This window comes from Oryzias latipes, chromosome 19 (genome assembly GCF_053564925.1).
Source record: "Oryzias latipes strain Hd-rR chromosome 19, Olatipes_Hd-rR_3.1".
Lineage (NCBI taxonomy): Eukaryota > Metazoa > Chordata > Actinopteri > Beloniformes > Adrianichthyidae > Oryzias > Oryzias latipes.
The window spans coordinates 7,698,246-7,725,012 of NC_136255.1; the positions used below are offsets into that span (position 1 = coordinate 7,698,246).

Genomic DNA, 26,767 nt, shown 5'->3' on the forward strand with positions numbered 1-26,767 from the left:
TTCAATGGGCCTTTTAGATGAACGTTTACTTCGTAATCTTCATGGTTAGGAAACCATCAGCAGCTCTTAAACAGGTCAGCTGACATGATGGGTAGACAGTATTCTGTCTGGTCCTCTTAAAAACCTTTTGTCCTTGAGAAACCTTGGATCATTTTACATAAGAAGTGTGATCACAAGAATTCTGACACTTTAATCATTGGAAGCAATAAATCAGGATAACTTGCCTGCATGGCATCATCATGTTTGGTGACATATTGTTTGGAGAGAGCAGACGATGCAAATATGACCTGGATATGTGAGAATCTGGAGTTTCATTTATTTATTCACAGGCTTTTACCAATGATAATCCCATATGAGAGTGTTTCTTTGTCTCACAGTCCGGTCAACAGCAGAGACCCATATCTGTGTCAGATTTATAAAAAGTACAAATTGCTGACATTACTTTAAATTAAAATCCTAATCCATTGGTTTTCAATTTATTTTAAAAGCATTCCCAGTGGTCTTTTTAATTATGATTTTGCCATTTTAGCCAATTGCAAAAAACCTGTGTCGTTTTCTGGGACAGTTTCTGCAGAATTGTGGATGGGACTGTTGCCACAGAGCAACTCCATGTCCATCACCCATCTGTATACACACTCTTTCACTATAATTTACAGCCCCTTACAACCCCAACCGAACACTAACGATGCAACAAAAATGGCAAGCAATATTGGAGCTATTCAGCCGTGGAGTTTTTAACCAGACTCCGGCTCAGACGAGGAAAAGTACGACGTTCTAGGATCTATTTGTCTACAAGTGGATGCATAGGAATGGAGCAGAGCAGGAAGCCTGTGGCTCACTCAGCATATTTTTTTACCTTTTTACATTTAAGTCTTCCTGATTCAGAATTTGAATAAAGAAATATGCAGAAATGCAACTTTGAATTTAGGGTGGATTCAGACTGGTCACATTTGGCTCTCTTAAAGTAAAGCAGAGTTTGTTTCCCCCGACAATCTGGAATAAACTTTCAGTCTGAATACACCCAAGCGGACTCTGGTCCAGGACCAAGAACCGCTCACTGACCCATGTTTCGAGGTGAGCTTCGGTTCACTCTTAGATTTCCTAAGTCTGAATGGGCTCTGTGCTCGGAGCAGAACAACTAATCCAAAATGGCAACCGCAGCCAGGCATTGCATGATGTAAACAGAGTAACGGAGCAGCAGTAAGACACACCAACTCATTGAAATGTGGTTGGATGAAAGCAGGCTCATTAAAACAACTTTTAACATGATACACATTGCCTCTAACACAATCCAAATAATCTACATGTCCTAAAAACGTATCAATGTACCTTCTTAGCAATTAAAAGTAAAATGCCATAAGAACATATTACAAATACCTATTATACTAGTGGGCCTTTTAAGTCATTCCAACAGTCATTTATTTAGCAAACAACACAAAAAATGCCTCTCCATGGATAAAACTCTTAACTGAAGATAAATGCAGTTATCATTGATTTTGTTGGTCATGAAGCTGACAGACTTTGCACCTCCAGAGTCAGCAAAAACATGAAACTGTTGCATAACTCTTCTTCTTGTTTTCCTCTTGGCTTTTCCCTTTAGGGGTCACCACAGTGAATGAGGTTCCTCCATCTGACCCTGCCTTCAGCGTCCTCTACTCTAACACCAACTACCTTCATGTCATGAAAATGTTACATAAATCTAAGACACAACAATAAAATCAAAGGATCTGTTTTAGCAATGGGTCCAAACTGAACCACCTCTTTCTTTGTAGAGTGAAGATGTGAATTGATTTTTCATTTTTTAAGCTTATGTTGTAGGAAGACACTGTACAGGGGCGTAGTGGTTTGCGCTCTCTACTCACAGATTGATTGATGACACTAAATTGCCCCTAGATGTGTGTGAGTTTGAGTGTGGGGCCTTACAGCAGAGGGTGTCCTTTTCCCAAAAGTTGATGGGTTAGATCCAGCGACCCTGTGACCCCAAAAGGGATCAACCAGGTTCTGAAAATGAATGGATGAATGTTGTTGGAAGGCTAACTGCTACCCCTCAATTTAGCAAGTGGATATCAGCTGTGATCTGGCTAGTGCAGCTTTCCCACTAACCAATCCCTCAGCAGCTGTTTGGTTCCTGCTCCTCATGCCTCTTTCTCTCTCTGCTGTGTCTTCCTTACTCTTTGCGCTCACTGCTCTGTCACAGCTTGGAATTTTCCAGTCTGCAGCAGGAGACCATTGCAGCCAGCTGGGCTGTCAATTGTAATTTATGCTCAACTCTCACACTGTTTGCACACACTCCTATTCTCCCAGCCAGCTTTTTTTGGTGTGTGTTTTTGCACAGCGATAGACTCATGTGGACTAGCAAGACACCTCACAGTGCGCTTAGCATGTTTAGCTCTGTGCACCCTGCAGCAGATCCCATCATCCTGAAGGCACTGTGTACATTAAAGCTCTGCTAAAACAACCAAAGGAAGCTTGGTGCACAGGGTTGGTTATTTGGGCAGTCCAGCAGAAGTGCGGATCCACACTGTGGGCCTCAGCAACCTTCTACACTTTCACTGCTTTTCCACATAGACTCTCATCTCATGCAGTCTTTGGAATTTGCTCCAAAAGAAACAAACTTGTCTTTTATGTCTGTCTTTCTTTCGTTCCCTGTTTTGTTTCATTTAATCTCACAGCTGAAATCCTCCGAGGGCACACATGTACATGTAACATGTGATCTGTACACATCCGAGGTTTGTAACTGTTAGCGACACATTTCCCAGCTTCAGCTCAGAGTATGTTAGGCCTGCAGAAGTATTTTAGATTTATCTATTAAAAGTGATCTTCACTCCAGATGCAATATGGATTTATAAAAGCCCTTAATCTGTTTTCCTTTCAATATTTTTTCTACTGAATAAATCATTATAACTATGTGAACCCAGGCTGATATTTGTGCCGTGTTCAGTACAATCCAAGGTCAGAGCAGCTATTTCCCAAAGGTTTTCATGGCTGACCGGCATTATTGAGATGCTGATTTGAGTTCTGCCCACACTGTCAAGGATATCAGTTCCTGGTTTAGAGAGCCTGGTATCCCTGAAACTGATTAAGACTCACCTGACCTAAATCCTGTAAATGTTCGGGGCTATAAAAAATAGGAAGATATGAGATACCAGATGTTCAACAACACAGAAGAGCTGAAGACCATGGTTAGAGCAATCTAAGCATCCATACAATCTCATTAGAGGGATCAACGTTATGCAGAATTGCCACTGTAATTGATCAAATGCAAGTCCCTGGCATGCTCAACTTTCTCAACCGTCCAATTTTCTTTTTTAAAAATTTTTATTTTTCTGGTTTGAGATCATTTTCTTTAAAAAAAAAAGCCTCAGAAAAGTAGTTTAGGTGTAATTTCTAGAGTTTTAAACCCATAAAGCCGGATAGCTCTGATGTGTCAAAAAATACAGCATGTGTCAAATTTAAGGTATATTATCATAAGGATAAAAATGTTACTACAATGTGATAGTATACTCAAAGATCTGCTAGTTTACTTTGGCTTGAACCCATCATGGCATCCTGCTTTTGAACCGTCTTTACAAAACCCCAACACTGAAAGTCCACATAAAATTAGAGGAGATAAAGCAGATAAAAGCATTCTTTTAAAGCAAGTAGAGAAATAACATATACTAATATATAAAGTTAAACTTATTATTTCACTGAATATCTCGTAAAGAATATTTGCCATAGAAAAAAACTATACTTTCAGCAGTTAAATTTACTCTTCAGGTGGGTTTATTTTTATTTTTTTCACTATTCTATTTTTACCACTTTCCTTAACTTTTAATGGGTTTTATTTATCGAAGCTTTGGCGCCATCGTGTAGCAGGAAATGATAAGCTACCAAATCCCCAGGATCGTATTTCCGTTTACTCCGGAAGTGATTAAATATCTAACCTGTCCGCTGTCTGCTACGATCTCTGAACAAAAACAAGGCTCGTGGAGGATGGCAGACATTGGGTTAGAAGAGCTGTCGCAGCTCGAATACTTGTCTTTAGTGTCCAAGGTTTGCACGGAGCTCGACAATCATTTAGGAATAAACGACAAGGATTTAGGTGAGTGTTTTTTTCTCACTCCGAATTGTTTAAAAACATCTAGTTAGCTTTTGCTAGGCTAACTAGCTGTTATGTGGCTGTAAACAAACTAAAGCGTATCCCAATGTTTATTCCTTGTTAAAGAATACAAACAACAGTTAAACATGTTAAGAATACTGTTACCGTCATGCGCGCATGACCTAGCTTACGTATTGAATATTCGTTTATTTTAAAATACGTTTCTAGCTATGTAGTTAGCTTGTTTCTTTTCAGCAGCAGGCACGCAGTGGCATATTGAATAGTTTTTATTTTTAATTGATCGAAAAACAGTAATGTCAATGTTTAAGTCTATGAACAAATTACAGATCACATCAAAGACTCCCGTAGAAAGCAACAACTAATATCTTTCAATAAGCCTTCATTGGATTAATCATTTTTAGATATTCATAAATTGATATAACGTTTTCATTAATCCAGTAAATTTGCAGGTCTTTTTTTGTGTTTGTTGAAAAAACCTTCTGTTTCTCATTTCCCAGCTGAGTTCGTCATCAGCCTCGCTGAGAAACAACCAGCCTTTGATGGATTCAAAGCTGTTTTACTTGAAAATGGAGCCGAGTTCACAGTAAGTCCACTTCCAGCCGCTGACCTGTGACCCGTTCTCCGGTGGCTCCTGTTGAAAACCGCCTCGTTTTGCTGTTTGATTTTCAGGATTCTCTCATCAGCAACTTGCTCAGACTCATTCAGACGATGCAACCTCCATCCAAAGCATCAATGAGTAAAGGTATGTTGATGCTGAGGAACATTTTCTCCTGATTTAACAGCTAATATGCATATTTATACCAAACATAGTTCAGATCAGTCATCCATAAATAGTGATTTTGTTTGCTTCTCGTTTAAACTAAGCAAGTGTTATCTCTTTCAGTCTCAGAAGCATCTGTCAAACCCAAATCAGAGAAAGACAGGCTAAAGGAGATGTTCCCCGCACTCTGTAGACCCGATGATCCTGTACCAAAAGTAAGTTGGGAAAGGATTTTATCACTTTATTTATTCATTTTTTAATGAAAAAATGCTGACATTTGACTTTTTTTTGGTGTTTGAATACTTTAGCAACACCTGGATGAGGACGATGTCAAAGTAGCAGCTGATGCGATGAAAGAGCTTGAGATGTTTATGCCCAGCGTGAGTGGGGCAGAGTCCAAGGGGGGCAAGACAAAGTAAGACTTTGATTTTTGTAGAATAAAATCATTTGTATAGAAGTTTGTTTTATTGTGTAAAATGGAAACAGTAAACAGTGTGACCACAGATTCTTAAAAGGTCTTTTAAGTCCCAGTCTGATCCTCTTTTGATATAGTTTCAAAGCGTTCCCAGTAGTTTTCTAATTATGATGATGATATTTTTAGCCAAAATCCAAAAATCTGTGTCATATGAGGACTTAGTTTGTGCAGAGCAGCAGGAGTTCATTAGAAATTTAACTCTGAGTTGTGGGCTGAAACTGTTGGCACTGAGCAAGCCCGCCCCCACTCTTCGTCACCCATCTATTGGAGCTATCCAGTTTTGGGCCAGAAACCAGCTCCGACGAGGATCTAGTCGTCCACCAGGGAATGTAGCAGAATGGAGCGGAGCATGGGGCTTGTTGCTCGCCGCAGTGGCTTTTACGTGACACCTAAAATCATCAGTTAACCGCAATCCCACACCGTCACAGCTCTAGTTCTGAATTTCATAGGGCTCAGTCTGGTACATTTTCGGTATTTTTTCAGTATAAAAAAGCCAGAAAAAGATTTCTTTGCAAAATGCATTTATTGGTTTTATGTAACAATAAATAAAAATTGACCAATGTAGGTGATTGCTTTATAAAATAAGAAAAATTATTAGCTGTCAGGAACCAAAAACTTTGAATATTTTACACTGGGTTGGAAAAAATTAAAAACATTTTAACTTGCACATTTTTTTTTTGCTTGTAGACCCGATTTTTACATTCGGGTGATGCTGTTTTAAGTGTGTTTACAGATTCGATGTGTTACATACACTATGAACTGCAATGACATGATTCTGACCGTGGTTGGAAAACGCTGACTGGGGAGATCCTCTCCAGGGTAGAATGTACTTTGAGTTTCTTGCAATTATGTATCTTAGGTCGGATAAAAGCAGGCATCGCAGCAGAAGTAGAAGCAGAGACAGACACAGAGACCGAGACCGAGCCAGGGATCGAGATAGAGACAAGAAGCGGCGCCATCGTTCTCGATCTCGATCCAGATCTCGCTCCAGAGATCGCCACAGAGATAGAGACCGAGGCAAACGAAGGGAGAAGTCCTCCCGCTGGGGTGACCGTTCCCCCAGTCCCCGAAAGGAGCAGGACAGGGATGGAGACCGCTGGAAGGACAAACATGTGGACCGCCCCCCTCCAGAGGAACCTTCTGTTGGGGACATCTACAATGGCAAGATCACCAGCATCATGCAGTTTGGATGTTTCGTCCAACTGGAGGGATTAAGGTCAGTGTGGGGTTTAAAAAATCAATTACCCTGAATAACTTCAAAGATTTTTCTGACCTTCCTGGTCTGTTGCTCTTGTGCCTTCGTGTTGTGAACTCTTCTGGTTTAGGAAGCGGTGGGAGGGACTAGTCCACATCTCTGAGCTGCGTAGAGAGGGACGAGTCGCCAATGTGGCTGACGTTGTCAGCAAGGGTCAAAGAGTCAAAGTGAAGGTGCTGTCGTTCACAGGCTCAAAGACCAGTCTGAGTATGAAGGTAAATAAAAGATTGACTCATGGCTTCAAGAAAGATTTGACATGTTCTCACCTTTGCAACTCCTAACTTTTATTGATTTATCTGCCTTCGCCAGGATGTGGATCAAGACACAGGAGAAGATCTGAACCCGAACAGAAGGAGGAACGTTGGTCCAGAAGGAGAAGAGGTCTCCATGAGGAACCCTGACCGACCCTCCAACCTGAACCTTGGCCACGCCCCCGAAATGGAACAGGACGACACTCTGGAGCGCAAGAGACTCACAAAGATCTCTGACCCCGAGAAGTGGGAGATCAAACAGGTGTGCTCTAGTTTTACAATTTGAGTGTCTGCTTTTCACAGAGATGACTGCCTCTTTATTTAATTACAAAACGGATATATTTACTGATAACTAATTAATTAATTGGCCTCTAATCTAAATGGCCATCGGTCAAAAAAATTGATGTCATAACCTGTTGAACATTATTCTCTTTTGTGAGGTTTCTTTTGTGGAACTTTTTCCGGTAACAGAACCTTTTGTTGTTAAACAGATGATTGCTGCCAATGTGTTGTCCAAAGAAGAATTCCCAGATTTTGATGACGAGACAGGAATCCTGCCTAAAGTTGATGACGAAGAAGGTAAGAAATAGTCGTCCACTTCTATAAATGTTCCGTCTGCTACAAAACCCATAAAGTAGAACTTCATGCAAAGTTTGAATCCACTTTCCTGCAGATGAAGATCTGGAGATCGAGCTGGTGGAGGAGGAACCCCCATTTCTGAGAGGACACACCAAACAGAGCATGGACATGAGTCCTGTTAAGATCGTCAAGGTAAACTCAATTCCCTGTCGCTTCAGACTGAATAACAACAGTTCTGACTGAACTCAACAGCTAAATGTCGTAAATGTCATCTTGTTGGAACAAGCTTTTCTATAAACCTTATAAAGACCCACTCTGATGAAAATGGTGTGTTTGGTGTTTTTAACATGCAGATGGAGGATATATATGAAGAGAATTATGAATCAAATTGAATTTCTGAGTATTTCTCTATTCAAATTGTTGTGAATCAGGAGCAGCCGAAAAACAAGCTGTTTGAAAAAGAGCGTATCTGTGATGTCGAAAATACGCCGGGCGGACCACAAGCAGGGAACCCCAGAGCAACAGGCTCGCCCACAACTCAGCTGAACTTCTATTATGAGTATTGGTAGCTGTTGTCTGAGTGCTGCTGATGTGTGAGTTACTTGAACTCAGACATTTTCTTAGTCAATCCAGTCGGAACAGATGGCAGAGTTCCTGAAAACTGGTTGCCTTAAAACGCTACTTAGTGCTGCAAGATGTTGTGGAAAGAAAACTGACACAAACTCGGTTTTAAAACAAAAGCTGAGCTTTCTCTTCACAAAGGTTGCCTTCTCCGATTGGGAGGTCCCTGCTTGTTAGAAACCCAAAGTAAAAAGAGGCTTTATTTATCCAAAACAGGAGTTTGTAAAAGTTTGTAGAAAAACATCTTTTCATAGGAGCATGTCGTTTTTCTGTCTGAGCTCTGACTCTGGTTCCCCCCCACCCCCCCAGAACCCGGATGGGTCGCTGTCACAGGCCGCCATGATGCAGAGCGCCCTGGCTAAGGAGAGGCGGGAGCTGAAGCAGGCCGCTCGAGAGGCAGAGATGGACTCCATCCCCATGGGGCTGAACAAACATTGGGTCGACCCCCTCCCAGACGGTCAGACCCTTTTTCCACATGCTTCTAAATTCAGCTGCAGAAATTGACACTGAGGAGATATCCCTTAAAAGCTGAGCTTTAACAAGATTCAAACAAACTTTTCTGGTTTAGTCGGCATGTTATTCCGGTTTGAGCTGGAGACTTCCTTGATTCTGGCAGACGAGCCTTCCGGCCCGCCAGCACTGGAGATGGTTATCTGGCTTCCTGCAGCCCCCCTCCCCAGCTGATCTGGCCGGATGAATCATCTTTCCGCGCTCCTGCGTGTCTCCAGTGTTTCCACAGGCCGGCCTCGTCCTGCCTCCGGCGTGCTGACATGTTGCATGTTTGTGCGACAGGGTTTCTATAAAACCATTTACTCGACTGAAGCTCGCTCCTCTTTTACAGTGGACGGGAGGCAAATCGCTGCTAACATGAGGGGCATAGGCATGATGCCCAACGACATCCCAGAGTGGAAGAAGCATGCTTTTGGAGGGAACAAGGCCTCCTATGGGAAGAAGACCCAGCTCTCCATCCTGGAGCAGAGGGAGAGCCTCCCCATTTACAAGCTGAAGGAGCAGCTTGTTCAGGTGCTTCAAAGTGAAACATTTTGACTAAATTAGTACATTTAAGAAAAGAATTCTTCCTAAACTCTCCAATCTCCTATAGGCCGTTCATGATAACCAAATCCTGATCGTCATTGGAGAGACTGGCTCTGGGAAAACCACCCAGATCACCCAGTACCTGGCAGAGGCGGGCTACACGGCCAGAGGAAAGATCGGCTGCACGCAGCCCCGCCGTGTCGCCGCCATGTCGGTGGCTAAGAGGGTCTCTGAGGAGTACGGCTGCTGTTTGGGTCAAGAGGTCAGTCTATTCACTAATATTGTCGGATTTCCAAATACCCGTGGTGGTAGATGTTCCCTGAGATCCTCCACTTGTCATGTGTAGCCGTTGCTTCTTATCGGTTCTTTCATCCACAAAATCTGCTTAAAACATTTATCTGAAAATCTCCCGTGTCGCATTTTTGCTAAATAAGCTTGTTGCCAGTTAGTTTAACTTGGTTACTGAGCAACTCTTTAAAGTCTAAAGATTTTGTAGTCAGCATTTTATTTTATTTCAATATTTTGTCCAAAATTTGAAGATAAGGTCACAATAAATACCAAAAACAATTACATTTAAATGGAATAAATCCTGGACAAGCCCCCAGTTATGTTATGCACCTTTTATCTAAGAGGGCAAGTTATTAGAAAAGAAAAAACAAACAAACAAATTAATCAGCCTTTAGAGGGCCTATCATGCTTTTCTTGAGCCTTTCAGAGTAAACCACATCCAGATACATTATAATGTATTACCTTTGGCAAACTAAAGATGGATTTTTTAAAGGAAAAATTAATTATTTGCAGTTTGTTTTCCTACCTGAAACTAAGACGATGCAATCTCTGAGGCTCCGCCTTTCTCTCCATGTCGGTGCCGCCCATTACGTGACGTCAACCTAGAGTGTCTGCGTTTCGCCCACGAAAACAAAAATACAAATTTTTTCAAAAACAGCTGTGCAAATTGTGCATATAAATGAAAGCGTTTTAGCCGATCACCACTAGCTCCGTGGAGAAAGTGTGTGTGTGTGTGTTAGCCTGTGGGTGGGGCTGGCAATGCAGACTCTTCTTGGAAGGGGCTGTTCTCACTTATCTACCTCACAATGTGGGAACCCGCTTGTTTCCGGGGATTAGGAGGGGCTCAGAGAGTTGATTTTTATAAGGAATACTCAGAAGTGCGTGAATAGATCAAAATAGCGCTTTGAGGTTGTTTATAGTGAGGAATGAACTTTATAAAACACTTAAAGCTAAAAAAAAAAAGGTCTGTTTTGCTTGATACAGGCCCTTTAAACCAACACAACCACATTGGAGTCTGTAGCCACAAAATCTGAGCAGAGACCTTTTCCTGAATTATTTTACTGTTCATTTAAAAGTAAAACAGTCAATAGATTGAAGAAAGTTTGCCTAAAGGAAGTTGATATTTCAAACTAACTTTTTCAGTGGCGCTTTAAAAAAAAAAAGCTTTGGTTCTATTGAGTGTTCCCCTGTGTGCTCTCCAGGTGGGTTACACCATCCGGTTTGAGGACTGCACCAGTCCAGAGACGGTCATCAAGTACATGACAGATGGTATGCTGCTGCGAGAGTGCCTGATAGACTCTGAGCTGGGTCAGTACGCCATCATAATGCTGGACGAGGCCCACGAGAGGACCATCCACACTGACGTTCTCTTTGGCCTCCTCAAGAAGGTTGGAAAGGAAAAACGTTTCTTTTCTATATAAAAGAGAGCTTTTCTGATCAGATCTTTGTATCCAGACGGTACAGAAGCGCACAGACATGAAGCTGATCGTCACCTCAGCCACGCTGGACGCCGTCAAGTTCTCTCAGTACTTCTATGAAGCTCCCATCTTCACCATTCCAGGCAGAACTTATCCAGTAGAGGTTCTTTACACCAAAGAACCTGAGACAGACTATCTGGATGCCAGCCTCATCACTGTCATGCAGATTCATCTGACTGAGCCTCCAGGTCAGTCTGGAAGATCAAAGAAAAGCTGCTCTTCTTCCTGTAAAGACTCTGACCAGAGTCCATTTCAATATTTGTCTTTCCAGCAGATCTGGTATAAATGTTACACAGCTTAAAATAATCGAAACTTATTCAAATCAGCGCTTGTATCCCCCACATTCTCCACCTCTCTTCCTTTTATTCTCTTCCACCCCCCCCCCCCCCCCCCCTTACCCCCCACCTCACATTCTTCCCCTCTCACTCCCCACACACACTAAATGTAACCAACAAATAAAAAAACAAAAAAAAATTACACTCTGGCTTTTCAAAGTTCTATAACCTCTTTTTGTGATAGTAAAACCTGTCCAACACAAAAGGCCTTCAGCTCCAATTTGTTTGTTCAGTTCTTGGACAGAACAAGTTTCAAATGAAAAAACAAACATTTCAACCTCGCCTTGTTCTCTGCCCCCTCAGGTGACATCCTGGTCTTCTTAACGGGACAGGAAGAGATCGACACCGCCTGTGAGATCCTGTATGAGAGAATGAAGTCTCTGGGACCGGATGTTCCTGAACTCATCATTCTGCCGGTTTATTCGGCTTTGCCCAGCGAGATGCAGACCAGGATCTTTGATCCGGCTCCACCCGGCAGCAGGAAGGTGCCTGAACCGTCACCTTTGACCCTCTTTGAACATCTTATTGCTTTTGTTCTTAAGGGAAAAAGATGTTTCCAAAAAAAAACTGCTTCTAAAATATCAAATATTTTAAATGTTTGTCTTAAGAATTCCAACGTTAGAGAAATGTAGTTTACACTAAAATTTCAACATTTTTAGCTTTTAAACCTTATTTTCAAAAGCAGTTTGTTAAAAAAAACGACTTTATCATCAAATATTAATTACCTCCAAATTCAGTTTGTGACAGAAAAACTGTCTTAAAATAAACGAGTGACTGATTGTGCTAACACCTGACATAAATCACATAACCCAGTGTTATTGATTCAGTTTGTTTGCCTCTTTATTGTTTTTGAGGCCGTTTTGACGGCCTTCTTTTGGCCAAATGTTCTAAAGCATTGAACTGATATTTTTCCGAAAAGCATAACTCCTGCTGTTTTTCTGGTAGGTTGTCATCGCCACAAACATCGCAGAAACCTCCCTGACCATTGATGGAATTTATTACGTGGTGGATCCCGGCTTTGTCAAACAAAAAGTCTACAACTCCAAGACCGGCATTGATCAGCTCGTGGTCACTCCCATCTCACAGGTACTAGCGGGATGCTTGCCTCCAGATTCCATCTACTGGTTTAAGGTTTGGAGAGCTAAATCCTGTTAATGGATTTCAGGCTCAGGCCAAGCAGAGAGCGGGTCGTGCCGGCAGAACTGGGCCTGGTAAGTGTTACAGGCTTTACACAGAGAGGGCTTACAGAGACGAGATGCTGACCACCAATGTGCCAGAGATCCAGAGAACCAACCTGGCCAGCACAGTGCTGTCTCTGAAGGTGTGTTCAGCCAGAGTCTGTGATCGCTGACCTTCACTGGGATCCACTTTCTAACAATTCTATCCACACACCTGTTTTATCTGAAAGGCGATGGGCATCAACGACCTTCTGTCCTTCGACTTTATGGATGCTCCCCCCATGGAGACCCTGATCACAGCCATGGAGCAGCTCTACACGCTGGGGGCGCTGGACGACGAGGGTCTGCTGACACGGCTGGGTAGAAGGGTGAGATGTTCCAGCTCAAACCGTTTGGAGAATCCAGTCTTTTTATCTCTGTTTAAGATGTCATGTTTGAATCCTGCAGGGCTAATGCCCTCCAAAATAAAGGTCTGAGCTTCAAAATAAAACAGTAAATGACAGAAATGGACCAACCTGCCTCACCTCTTTCTTGTTTTCTAGACCCTTTACTTACGTTTTTCTGTGACGTGTTGTTTTGCAGATGGCGGAGTTTCCTCTGGAGCCCATGCTCTGCAAGATGCTGATCATGTCGGTCCACCTGGGCTGCAGTGAAGAGATGCTGACCATTGTGTCCATGCTTTCTGTGCAGAACGTCTTCTACAGACCTAAAGTACGCTGCTCGCTGTCTGACATTTAAGTTTGAGTCAACGTGACACACTTTGTTTGTTTCAGCACAACTAGAGATTAGCAGAACGTTTCCTTATTTTATGGATAATCCAGTTTAGGATGAGCAGAGGTCTGTTTTCTAATCCCTGGTGCTCAAACTTGTCTAGATTTGCACCAACCCCCTGAATAAGTGCTTCAAAAGAAACTTCCTGTTTGTTAATCTACAGAATTTAGGCATGTGTTTCCTCTGTTTCTCCTCACAAACATCGAGGGAAAAACATTTATTGGCTGAGACAGAAATGTTAACCTGTTTCTTCTGTCTCAGGACAAGCAGGCACTCGCTGACCAGAAAAAAGCCAAGTTCCACCAGCCTGAAGGTGACCACCTGACCCTGCTGGCTGTCTACAACTCCTGGAAGAACAACAAGTTCTCCAACCCGTGGTGCTACGAGAACTTCATCCAGGCTCGTTCCCTGCGCCGAGCCCAGGATATCCGCAAGCAGATGCTGGGGATCATGGACAGGTGGAGTTTGTTGCACCCGGTTATAAAAATGCAGCAGCCTTCTGTGTTCCTATAATCCTGAGTTTTTCCTCTGCAGGCATAAGCTGGATGTGGTGTCTTGTGGGAAAGCCACGGTCCGAGTTCAGAAAGCCATCTGCAGCGGTTTCTTCAGGAATGCAGCCAAGAAGGATCCTCAGGAGGGCTACAGAACCCTCATAGACCAGCAGGTGGTGTACATCCACCCCTCCAGCGCTCTCTTCAACCGGCAACCTGAGTGGTACGAGTCCGTCTTTGTCCCACGGTTAGGAGGAGCCCTCCACCCGCAACAGTGTGTGATTTCTGCTCCTTCTCGTCTGCAGGGTTGTGTACCATGAGCTGGTGCTGACCACCAAAGAGTACATGCGAGAGGTGACCACCATCGACCCTCGCTGGCTGGTGGAGTTTGCACCCGCCTTCTTCAAAGTGTCGGACCCTACGCGCCTCAGCAAGCAGAAGAAACAGCAGCGCCTGGAGCCGCTCTACAACCGCTACGAGGAGCCCAACGCCTGGAGGATCTCCCGCGCCTTCAGACGCCGCTGATAAACGCTTGGAGCGTCCAGACACTTCTCCTTCTTTCTTTATGTATAAAAATGACCCCTTTTTTTTCCACGTATTCGTAATTTGGAAGCATTTGTTTCCACTCTAACAGGAATTTAAATGTTTTGAAAAACCTGGAGTTGCTCACCTGTCAGAACTAAAAACATGGTTGTTTTTCTGCTGTCATTTGGGAGGAAACTGAGCGCATATGTGGACACCTGAGCCACCTGTAGGTGGTCTTTTGGTTCAAACGGATGAAGCTTTGGCGGCAAAAGTCTGTTTGATGTATTTTGTCCATGAAAAAAGTACTATAGGTGCTCAGTTTGTTTCCAGTAAATGGATCTTCAGTTCTTAAATTGACTTCCAATTTTTTCAAACAGTTTGATGAAATATTGTAAAATGTAAAAAAATAAATGATTTATAATCGGCCACATTTTTTTAACTCCTGTTTTGGAACTTTGTCAAAGAGTGTTATTTTGAAGCACCATGTAAAACAGGAAAAACTACAATTTTTAATCATTACTATGTGAAGCGATTGAGGCTATGAGCAGACAACCAGTAGAAACCAGTTGGAAATCTTTTAACTGATGAAAACATGTCTGTAGGTCGTTAGTGGAGCAAAGATGTGCTTATAAATGTGAATTTATACAATAGTCTTTTCTCACCTTTTTTGTATTGAATTGTACTTCGGCTTTAATGTATGACTGAATAAATCCCCAAAACTGACAAGTTTGCTAAAAATAATGTAATTTTGCTTAAAAAATAATTGTTTTGGTCTATATGGATAAGTGTAAACCTTGTGCTATCCTAGGCACTGCCTAACTGCCTAACATTGGGAGTTGGGTCACCTTTGTCATGGTAGGATAACACTTCAATGTAAGGGTGTGGGTCATCTAAGATAGACCCAACTCGAAATGTTAAAGTGCCTAGGATAGCACAAGGGTTAAATCTATATTTGGAAGATTGACCTTTATGGAACATAATTTTGTTTTTGGATAGTCTAATCCAGAAACGACACCCAGCAACAGTGAAGATATATTGCTACAGTTCTTAATTTTATTTTATTTACATTTTCAGCATAATAATCAGATATAGACTAAATTTAATAATTAAATTTAAACTCCTAAGGCAAACATTAATCATTGGAGACACTAATGTACCACATGTACAAAGGTTTATTGATTTTTGTTAGATGTCATTATCGAAATTTTAAAACCACAGGCAAGTTAAAAGAACTTACAAAAAAATGAAAATTCTGGACTCCAGTTTGAGTATTATTATTATGGATCTTTATTATTAAGCAACCTCTTCAAACACATTCATGTTTAAGTATTGAGTAGGCCTCTGATGTGAGAGGAATGCAGCTCTTAAAAACAAAAAGATCCCTAATGAGATTAATTTAAAAACAAAATCACCATAGCCTTATGTACAAGTGGGCGGGGAGGACATGTGCAAGGGGGGACGCTGGGTTTGTGTAAGATGGATGGTGGGTTGGAACGGCTGGAGGATGTCTGACGTTGGGGGGTGGGGGGGCAGGTGAGAGGTGGTTGGCTTTAGTACATATAGCCTTTGGAGTAGGGCTGGGGGCCCACATTTGGAGGGGCTTGCTCCGGGGGGTAGGTCACTCCCTCATCCAGGTGTGACAGCGGCACCGTGTCCTCCTCGTTGACGTATCGCTCAAACTCGGCCTTCAGGCTGGGCCGCTGATTGTCAGGGAAGGCCATGGAGATGAGAGCCTCAGGCTCGCACACAAACTTGTAAACGTAGCGCTCCCCTGCCACCTATGAAGACCAAGAGACAAAGTCTGAATCTGAAGGATTCACTTTGGACAACTCTTTTCTACAAAAAAACTACTAAATGTCTTGCATTCACAGCTAGAAACATGTTAAGCCTAGCAGTGAAGTACTACAACAGACCACTTATCTTAGTTTTTTACTTATCCAGTTTTTCTCAATTTTCAAATGGATCGCCATCATTTTATGTAGTTTACAAATTATATAATTAGCTTTGAAATGAAGTAACAGTCCTATTTGTTTAATTATTTTTGTGTTATTTTAAAGTACTACTTTATTAACATATTTTATGGGAGGATTATGGATAACGCTTTAAAATAGTTTTTTTTATCATTGCTGAAAACAGTATTTTGAACGTTTTTGTAGCATTTTTCACGTGAGGGACATATAAACAAAATTAAGCCCACAAGTCAGAGGTAAATTTCTAATGAACTGCCACTGCTCTGCAGAAACTCTGCATTTCCAAGGTATTTGGATTTTGACTAAAAACAGCATAATCATAATTAAAAGACCACTGGGAACGCTTTTACAATAGTTTAAAAGATTATCGAAATGAGTCATTAACCAGAAAAGGAATTTAGATGAAACATGATTGAAATCATTACTAAAACTGAAGAGTGTGCATTTACACACTCTTCTGATGAAAGTTGGTCTTTGATAAGGATATATATTTTTTATTTTATTATTTTATTATTGTGGATGCTAAGGCTCCACAATAATATTTCTGAACAAAAATGAGACTGTGGGGAAAAAATCCCCTAAACCTTACAGGAAAAGCTAGGTTGGCTTCTCATAAGTAAGAAAAAAGGGGAAAAAATCAAACAATAAGGCCCTATAAGGCCCACCTGCTTTCACACTAAAAACAGATAAATTTTAAACGTTTGTCTACTTTTGTTTACTTTCAGATATGGTCTTCTTTGGTCACTGAAAAGGACCAAACTTTTAGGAATTATCCGCTCCAATTGCTGCTCAGTTGGGGGCGCTATTTTTGGACAGTTTTCGCTGTGAGAAGTTTATTTCACTCCTTGTGATACACGATGCTTACATCATTTACTCCCTTTACTTCACTTCCACACTTTGGAAGCCCCTGACATTAACCAAGCTCTCTCAGTGGCACATATTTGGATACATTTGATCCGCACCAGAGCTCAGATGACCTTTCACACCTGCCAAAAGAAGCAGACTTTCCAGCCTGCAAACCCTGGTGTGAATCACACCTGCCAGTGTGAATGCACCTTTAGAAATGTATATTATTTTCTTATTATTAATCACACATTTTTTAAGATTAACATACAATCACGACTGAAGTTTCTGAAAAGTTTTAAAGAACATTTTTGAAAATAACGTTTTTTAAAACAAAGGTTTAAGACAAACGCTGGTATTAATGCTTGATAACTCATTTGTAAAGCTGTAATACAAATATTTACGAGCTGCATGACATAAACTGTTAAGAAAGGAGGCGTTGAAATCCTAGGATTTATAAGTCCGAACATTAGATGTGTGTTTTTTACCTTTTGCATGATTCCCTTCTCGTAATAATAGCGCAGAGAGCGACTGAGTTTGTCATAATTCATGGCTGGACGGTTCTTCTGCATGCCCCAGAGCCTGGCAACCTGTGCAAAGAAAACATTATAATGCTTTAGCCATAGAAAGTAGTGATTGTTTCAAATATTTTGAATGACAACTAATATTATTTGGAGTAAACACTGTCAGAGCTGGAGTAAAAAACAAACAAAAAAGAGAGAAAAGTGTTTGCAATTCAAGGCTGTGGCCACTAGGGGTCCTCAAACACAAATAAGGTTTTCCCCCATGTTAATCTTTATATGTGTCAACATGCTGAGGCCAGGGAGGGACTTCACATGTGGATTCACTTATTTTTTATGTCACCCATTACCACTTGAATGCAACCAGAGTCCCTCAGTGTTTGCAGATAAACAGGAGTCACGGCTGGTTGTTGGTGAAATACAGCTCTGGCTTTAAATTGAACCAAGTCCCACCTCGGACAGAGGAGTGAAACCTCTCACATCCAGGTAAGATGGGGGGGGGGGGGGGGGGGGGGGGGGGGGTGTACACCCAAACATATTGCAGCAGTGATGGATTTTTACGTTGACAAACCTCTCTTTTTTTGGGGGGGGGGGGTTACAACTGTTGAGAGTCATGACTCAGGAAGACAGCATGAATCCCACTATGGCTGCACAGCCAGCACCACAGTTTGGTCTCTGAGTGCGCTCTCAGTTCTAATTGCTCTTATATGACTTTCAGGCCATCCATTTTTAATGTTCTGTAAAAAGATAATGGAGAACACAATATGGACCTGCTGTATTAAACCTCACCTAAATGGACGGCGTCTGACACAGCCAATCAAACTGCAGACTTAAACATTGAGAGAATGTCTCATGCAGGCAGGTGAGAGTGTGCAGTGGCAGGTTTGGGCGGGGCGGGGGGGGGGGGGGGGAGTTCTATGAAGTCTTTCATTTATCAATTCAGCATTTCATGTGTTAAATAATGAATAGAGGAGTAATGGAAGGTGGATCAAACAATAAGGGGAGAGACACTAAAGCAGCAATAAAGTCACTCAGAGGAGAACTTGGTTGATTTCCTTTGAGATCCACCCACTGTGTGGAAATGTTTACATACAGATCTGATAAGATTTACCTTCCAGATTTAGCTTTTGTAAGACATATTTTCACTGAAATTAAGCAAAAGGCCAAGCCAGTATTTTTTTATACTAAATCTAAAATAATAGATTTCTTTTGGAGCTATTCAAATCTTTTGGAGTTTTATGATGAGGTTGCCACATCTTTGTAGATTGTCAAAACAAAACACCTCTGAATCCATACCTGAAGACCTGTGGCTCCAGTTTACATCAGACTCAGGAAAAACCACCTTCACCAGCCTTGATTGCAGTTTGATGAAACTTTAAGCATAATTAAAGCTAGTTTTAACAAGGGATTGTCTGTAATCAGTATGTCATGATATAATTTGTTTCAAATGTTGTGTATTCCCCATTTTTCAAGCAGTTTTTTTAATTACAACATTAAGGCCCGTACACACCGGGACGAATATTCGCCAGGCGTTATTCGCCAGCGTTTTTCGCCACGTTTTTTGTGTTCACACCTAGGCGATTTTCGCTGACGATGAGCCGAGCGAAGATGCAATTTCATTCCCTGACATTAGATGGCGCTTAATGTAAACAGAAATACTCCTGTACACAAGGTGGCGCTGCGCAACTTTACGCTTCTTAAAGTCGCTTTTCACTCAGAAGAAGAGGGCAAGTATTTACGCGCTTGTCAGAATCAAACAAAGAAAACTTGAATATTTCAAGCACCAGTAGCTCCAACTGGTGCTTGGTTCGGGGATATTTTAGAATGTCCGTCATTATTTCTTCGCGGCAGTGTAGACGCTACTTGACGTCTATCTTCTTCGCTGGTATGTGTTGTTAGCAAGGCAGTTTTGTGTTTGAGCGCCCCTAAGTTGTGTTTTACTGTAACTTCAGAAGCTCCAGACACGTGTGCAAAAGCGCCATTCTCATTGGTCGAATAGATTTCGACGCGAGGCGCCAAAAAAAAAAAAACGAACCCGAGGCGTTTTTTTTTTTTGACGCTTTGACGCGTGGCGTTTTTTCGCGTCGGTGTGCACACTCTCATTGGTGCCCTTTGTTTAGTCACGAGGCGTTAAACGTCGGCTAAAATCGCCGGCGAAATTCGTCCCGGTGTGAACAGGCCTTTAGATTTTGCCCTTTTGTCTTGCCTAAATTGGTTATTGATTGATCAATAGATCCAAATACGTACTCCTGTTATTAGTCCAGTAATTAGTCAGTTGTTGGGTGATCTGTGCATCGTGAAAGTGTTTTTACCATGTTTCATTTATCGCCGTATTTTTCTTCTTCCATTGGCCAGCGCATCAATCGTATCTCATCCCCACCTCAATCGTGTGGTCTATGATATACAAAGGTTGGGCTGTTTTGCATGCGAGTCTCCGCAATAACTGCGGCTAACTTCTGAGTGGTGTTTATAGTTTTCAAGCCTGACGACATTATTGTCTGCAGCGTTTCAGTGGTTTAGTATTTTATTTATAGTGATATATACTGCAGGGATCTTAGAGTTTCTGTTTTTAACATAAAGCTTTTTTTTATATGGAAAGTTTTTCTTGAAGATGCCTTCCTCTATATAAATACGTTGATAAGGTTGATAGATGGTAGATCTGTTTTTTTGTTCTTGTATTTTATCAGCTTCAACATACCAAATAACTATACAATGAAAAAAAAGTTACATTCAAATTATTTGCCACCTGCTCCATCTCTTTATCAACTAAAGCTGAAGTTACGGTTGCATTAGAAAGTAACTATGCAGTGAAAATATGTGTATTCTTTTGGAATTGAGTCAGAATTAAATTAAGTAACACCCCTCTTGTATTAAGAATGGAGTAAAAGCGACCTTCTCTTTGAAATCCTGTGACATGGAAATTGCAAGTTTCTGGACCGAATTTGCTCCGCCACCGCGTCTTTTGACTGCTCAAAATAAGTACAAGTTAAATGGCATAATATGCACATGTAGTACAGGCGTAAAATTCCAATCATGGATGATGTCATCAGCTTGTGTCACATTGCGCAGTGATTAGGACGATGTCTTTCACTTTGCAACCAATGCAACCCGAGCGATCACAAAATGCTATGAAGTACAAATCGGGCCTTGAGAGGGGATTTTTGGTAATACAGTTGGTCAACATGAAGGTCTTTCAGCTTGAGTTGGTTCATGTTGTAGTAGGGACTATTTGCTCATAGTGTTTATCCTGGCAAGGTTCCAGAGTAAGTCAGATGGTAGTCCTGGTTCAGGAATTCTGTCTGTGAAAAAAGTTTTAGAGTTGAGACTTACCTCCTCCGGTTCAATGAGCTTGAACTCCATGCCGCGGCCGGTCCAGGCAATGAAGTGGGCATTGCCTGGGTCATCCAGAAGAGCCACTAGAAACTGCCAGAGCTGCAAGGAGCCACGGCGCTGGTACGGTGTCCCCTCGCGGAAAACACCACCGCCCTCCTGTTTGACCTCACCTGGACAAGGGACACAGGGATGAGTGAAAACCAAAGTATTTCGACAAATCTATGAGAACTACCTTTTGCTACTTCATGTACATTTAGCATATAAATGTGTGGAACTATTAAGATTTATTCATTACATTACATTATATGCACTTTTTATGTTTCAAACCCGCACAAAAGATGACTAACCCATTAACGCATTCGAGCTGATTTGAGACACAAGTGTTTCTTAAAGACAAATAGATCTCCATGGCGATAAACCAAAGATTGAACATTACCATAAAAAGAGACAAATGAAAAACAGCATTAAGCAACTGAACAACATCAGCTCATGTTTGTTGTTTAGCAGTCATTGGATATGTAGTACACATTCTTGGGAACACGAGGAGCACGGCTTGAGTTACTGCTGACATCTTTCACAAAACAATTCACTGGATGAACCAGAGCCGTCACTTCAGGCTCCTCATTCAACCTCCTGCAGCTGCACCATGGGAAACTGATTTCCTTTGTGACCCACATAACAAGAATGCTTGAAGACAAAACAACAAGCACAGATTCCTGGTGCACAGAAACCTGGGTTTAAAGGTGGACAAGGTCCGTACCAGGTCTAAAGATTTGTCTGTGAAGGTTCTCATTCATCCAGTTGACAGGTCTTAAGATGGTATGATACTTGTCTCTGGGACCCGGTCATCTGTAAGGACTGCTTTGAGTACCATATTTTTCGGAGTATACAGTACAGACCAAAGGTTTGGACATACCTTCTCATTCAAAGAGTTTTTTTTATTTTCATGACTTCTTTGTAGCGCTTGATGGTTTTTGTGACTGCACTTGGGGACAATTTCAAAGTTTTCCCAATTTTTTGGACCAACTGGCCTTCATTTCTTAAAGTAATGATGGCCACTCGTTTTTCTGTATTTAGCTGGTTTTTTCTTGCCATAATACAAATTCTAACAGTCTATTCAGTAGGACTATCAGCTGTGTATCCACCTGACTTCTGCACAACACAATTGATGGTCCCAACCCCATTTATAAGGCAAGCAATCACTCGTATTGAACCTGACAGGGAACAACTGTGAAGTGACAAACATTTCAGGTAACACTCTTGAAGCTCATCAAGAGAATACCAAGAGTGTGCAAAGTAGTAATCAAATCAAAAGGTGGTTACTGTGAAGAACCTACAATATGACATATTTTCAGTTGTTTCACACTTTTCTGTTATGTGTCAATTAACAGTGTTGATGCCTTCAGTGTGACTCTAAAATTTTCATAGTCATGAAAATAAAGAAAACTCTTTGAATGAGAAGGTGTGTCCAAACCTTTGGTCTGTACTGTAAGTCACTTTTTTTGCATAGTTTGCAGAGGAGTGCAACTTATATGTGATTTTTATAAACTTAACAGGAACAACCTCTAGAGGGCACTGTAGGTGTTTTTATCAGTATTTGCTACTGAAAGCAATGCAGAAGAAGAACCGCTGCCACCCTCTCCACGACAAAAAGGATGTGGAATTCTACGAATGTTGTGATTTAAAATGATATAAAGAGTTTAGTTGATTTGTTAGCGGTTATCAGAATATTTGTCAAATGTCAAAAAGGTGCAACTCCCGCAAATCTTACTCCAGGCTTTTTCTTTAACAGCTCTATTCCGACATATAAAAGACTTGGTGTCATATAGTTTTGGCCGGGCATAAACCAAAATTAATAATTTTCATTCATGATAGATTTTAAAAAAGTTGGTACTTCCATGTTCGGAAAAGTTAGCTAACCATGCACCAAATCCGAGTCCCTGATTGGTCCAAGTTCAACTGGTTTAACTTTCAGTAGAGTCTGCAAAAGAACTTCAAACTTGTGTTGTGACGTGTGAATGCAAGAGTTTTAAACGTGGAAGCCTGAAATGTGCATCTGCGTGTATTGACATAGACTTTTCATTGGAAACTGTTGCTCGTCTCCAAGCCCGGTGTGAACGTAGCATTATACTCCAATGCGATTTACATATGATTTTATCTTCCTTATTTTTGGCTGCTGCGACTTACACTTTAAAGTAAAGTAAAGTAAAAGTGTGCAGATGCAGAGGGATTCTGGGTAGGCGGGCTTACCTTCAAACTTCTCCGGTACCACACGGGAGTCACTTTCAAACAGATACCCTGAGAGACGAGGGGAGAGCTGGGTTAGTACATGTAGGATCTGTGCCAAGCTTCCCAACCTAATACAAATATACGTTCATGCATGAATAGCACTGATCTACTTTGACGCTTCTAAAAATAACATCTCCAGTAACAGTAGAGTGGATGTCAGAGTTAAATTACTCGAAGGTTTTGGCTTTAAAAGTTTCCAAATATGATGGACAAGAAATCTCAAAGACCAAAAATGCTGCAATAAAAATAAAGGAAGCAAAGGGAGGGGTTGTTTTCTTTTTTATACTGGGCAACTCGTGAGCGTTTTCCAGGTGTTATGTTTATTCAGGGATTTTTGAGGTAGGGGTGAGGCAAATGAAAACAGACACACAGCTAGTTGGCCAATAAAAACAGGGACAGTCTACATGGGTTAGCCAATGACCACAGAGTTTAAACCTGAAAAGCTAAACGTAGATAAACCTGAAATGATCACTAGATTTCCTATTCGGAAATAGAGAACTGACTGGATGTGAAATGTGAAAATTACCTTCATTGCTGTGTTGGGGGTTTGGGTAGCTCTCATTGTGGTGGTACATGGAGGGACATCCAGGAACATCTGTAGCAAAAAGAAAAAAAGGTTGTTTCACTGTTTCAGACAAACTCTGATGAAAGTTGTGAAGTTATAAACTGGATAATGATTATTCATGTTAACAAAATGGTTAATAGAACAGGGGTGGGAATATATAAATTTGCTTCCTTCCAATCCCTTTCGAGCAACTATGATTTAATGACTAATTATCCTATGTTTGATACATCTTTGTATGGATGTAAAACTCCGTTGATTGTATTGTTTTGTGCATTATACTCACTTTGATTGCTTGAAATAAACCATTTCCTAACCCAAAAAGGTGTTTTTAACACGTTTTTGTAGCATTTCTCATGGTAGAGAACATATATAAAGAAAATTAAACTTAAACTGCATTTCTGAGTGTTTCTTTATCTAAATCAGGAGCATTTTCTTTTGTCTGAGCTGGCATCTGGCTCAAAACTTTACAGCTGGATAGCTCCATTATTGCTCGCCATTTTTGTTGCACCAGTAATTTTAGATTGGGGTTGCAAGGGGCTGTAAGTTAGAGAGAGGATAAATAAAGCGATGATGGGAAAGGAGTGCAGGCTTACTCCCCGCCAATGGTCTTGCCCACAACTCAGAGGTGAAAACAACACAAGTTTTGAAAATTAGGCTAAAAACGGAATAATTATAATTAAAAGAACACTGGGAACATTTTTAAAATAGATTAGAGTGGGACTTTAAAGCTTTTTCAACGTTTTCTAGAACGATTCATTAAATGTTTCTTCTTTTGATATTTTTAGGCAAAGCAGCTTCTCCAGACCAGAAATCTGGTGTCTTCACTTTGTCTTTACACTTGCTGGCTTTTTTAATATTGCCTCTCATAAGCCTTGCTTTTTTCTTTGCATGCGCACATTCACCATGGTCCACAACGTTCCGTACGGAGCATTGTGTTTAACTTCCTGCACCTAAGCCGCTCACCTTTTGTGAGAGGATTTCTTTTTCTTTTGACTGTCTGTTCACACAAAAAAGATGAGTCACTCACTGTCCTCAGAGCATGTGTCTGTCTTTCTTTTTCTTTTTCTTTTTTGTTATTTCCTTTTGGGGGGGGCAGCAGGTGTCAACTGTATCGTTAAGAAAAGCAAGCGGAAAGATGCAGCTCTATGCCTGAAGGTCCGATTGCGATTCAGTCCTGGAGAATGCAGAGGCTGCGATAAGATGCCGCTTGGGAAAATCAAAGCCTCCATTCCAGGCCAGCCTGCTCAATCATACTGTAAATAATATGTCTACCAGCAAAAAGATAGATTGGGTGTGAGAGCTCTGAGTTAATTATGCACAGTGGGGCAAAACCATGCGGTGTCTTTTGTGTAACAAAAGCAGTGATTAAGTACTGGAATGTGGATCTGTAAGTGAAACTCGGAGTCTCATTCTTTAGCCTGCTTTTAAACTGTCAACAGCTTTGTTCCCATTGCGCCATTTACTTAAATACACCTCTTTTGACGGCCTCATTACCATTTTCCACGTTGCATGTCACGACCTTTACAATTATGATACATGCTTTTCCACTTGAAAGACCGTTTAACCCAGTGATGTAGTAAATCAACATTGTTGTCATAAGAAACTCTAAAAAAGTCTCTGCAAACTCCCTGAAATAGCAGCTGATCTTAAAACAAACTGTTATCAAATAGTCATATTTTCTTCTTTTGCTCTAAAAATGTGGGAGTTAAAGAAGTTTGGATTTTACTTTTTCAGTTTAAAAGTACCAGGAATTCAAATGAGTGATTCATGCTTTCAAAATACCATTCCTTTATGTACGAAAGGTCAAAAGTTGATGTCTCACTGGGCTGCAACACGAAACGACTACATGTAGGAAAATGTTAAGTTAGTGACAGTTTAGACGTGATGCTGAATTGGTAAAGCGAGAATGTTGCACAAACTTCTGGAAAAGTTTTGAATGTTTGAAGAGGCTTGAAACTGTCAAGTTTGAAAGTAAGTAAGAAATATGCAGTGTGCAAAAGCTCCAGCACAGTCCGAATCAGTTCTTAAACTTCTCCTTATTCCTACTTGAGTTGAAAAAGACGTGGAAAGCAAGGTTAGCAATTGAAGGATTCACAGCTATCACTTCTAACCCTTTTTGTCTCTCCTGTTTTTAAATTTTGGTCAAGAACAAAACTTCACCATGGAAAAGGTTGACACCTTCCGTGTCTTGTCATCCTTAAGCCTTCCTCCTATTCTGCGAACAAAAAGGCCAGAAAACCTCAAAAGTATCTTAGTCCTGGATTTATGAGTGTAAATAAAGGCTTCAATTTGATGTGTCACGAAGATCTCATTATATTTACGGCTCCAGAGCTGGGTTTAGGGTCAGAGCATCCCCCTCCTACTGCAGTTATGCCCATCTATAAGTGTGGAGCCGAACAAACTAAAGCATCAAAGATGCCCTAGTGCTATCTTAGATGACCCCACCCTTACATTGATGTGTTCTCCCTACCATGACAAAGGTGGATAAAGGTGGAAAGATTTCATGTAATCCATGGACACCAGTGAGGTTCACAAATCATTGAAGAAAAAAGGTTCAGCGCACTGTCTTGTGGGTCTAGATGACCCAACTCCCAATGGTAAAGTGCCTAGGATAGCACAAGGGATACAAATGTGTGGAGCAACAGGCAAAGTTGTTGTTATCCACTGTGCATGGTTGCATTTGAAAGATATTTAGGAATTTGACAAAAGTTCGATCTTTGATTGCAGAAAGCCGGTGGACACAGACACAACCTTACACACTTATGGTCTTAGTCACTATTTCATTCAGGTTTTGAGGTAATTAAAAGGAAACAATACTTTGGATGATCAGAAGCAAAGATCGTTTAGACATAACATCCAGTGTTTTACCTTTGGAAATAAATATCAAACGATGATAATTATAGCTGACATTAATTCTGTCATGTAAGTCTTTTCTCCAATATTACATTTTTAATTGAGGTGTTTTGCAGTTTTTCTCTGTAAACTGTTTCATGGTGTCAATACAGCGTTTTCATTTTTTCAACCTTTCTCTTTTATTGTAAAACGTTTTTTTTAAATTCAATTTGAGTTTCAATGCAGAGCTGAAATGTACATTTATGAGAA

At 41.0% G+C, this 26,767-nt stretch overlaps 2 protein-coding genes across 2 annotated transcripts in view; one reads left to right on the plus strand and one right to left on the minus strand.

Annotated features, from left to right (window-relative positions):
* Positions 1-649: 649 nt before the first annotated feature.
* On the plus strand, positions 650-14,870 carry dhx8 (DEAH (Asp-Glu-Ala-His) box polypeptide 8). The gene is made up of 23 exons (XM_023949422.2): positions 650-4,084; positions 4,600-4,685; positions 4,772-4,844; positions 4,986-5,077; positions 5,171-5,277; positions 6,197-6,553; positions 6,663-6,807; positions 6,902-7,105; positions 7,335-7,422; positions 7,517-7,614; positions 8,353-8,500; positions 8,885-9,066; positions 9,146-9,340; positions 10,569-10,754; positions 10,822-11,032; positions 11,483-11,664; positions 12,125-12,265; positions 12,345-12,500; positions 12,588-12,725; positions 12,940-13,068; positions 13,390-13,586; positions 13,663-13,842; positions 13,925-14,870. The coding sequence occupies exons 1-23, from the start codon at positions 3,862-3,864 to the stop codon at positions 14,142-14,144; spliced, it is 3,738 nt and encodes a 1,245-aa protein (XP_023805190.2). The 5' UTR covers positions 650-3,861; the 3' UTR covers positions 14,145-14,870.
* Positions 14,871-15,407: 537 nt separating this feature from the next.
* The window catches only part of etv4 (ETS variant transcription factor 4), a 38,854-nt gene continuing 27,494 nt past the window's right edge, over positions 15,408-26,767 (minus strand). Inside the window, exons 8-12 of the mRNA XM_004080637.4 lie at positions 23,627-23,695; positions 23,062-23,109; positions 20,809-20,981; positions 17,446-17,547; positions 15,408-15,922 (exon numbers count right to left, since the gene is read on the minus strand). Of these exons, the coding sequence (XP_004080685.1) occupies positions 15,695-15,922; positions 17,446-17,547; positions 20,809-20,981; positions 23,062-23,109; positions 23,627-23,695 (620 nt within the window). The 3' untranslated portion in view covers positions 15,408-15,694. The remainder of the gene's footprint in view (positions 15,923-17,445; positions 17,548-20,808; positions 20,982-23,061; positions 23,110-23,626; positions 23,696-26,767) is intronic.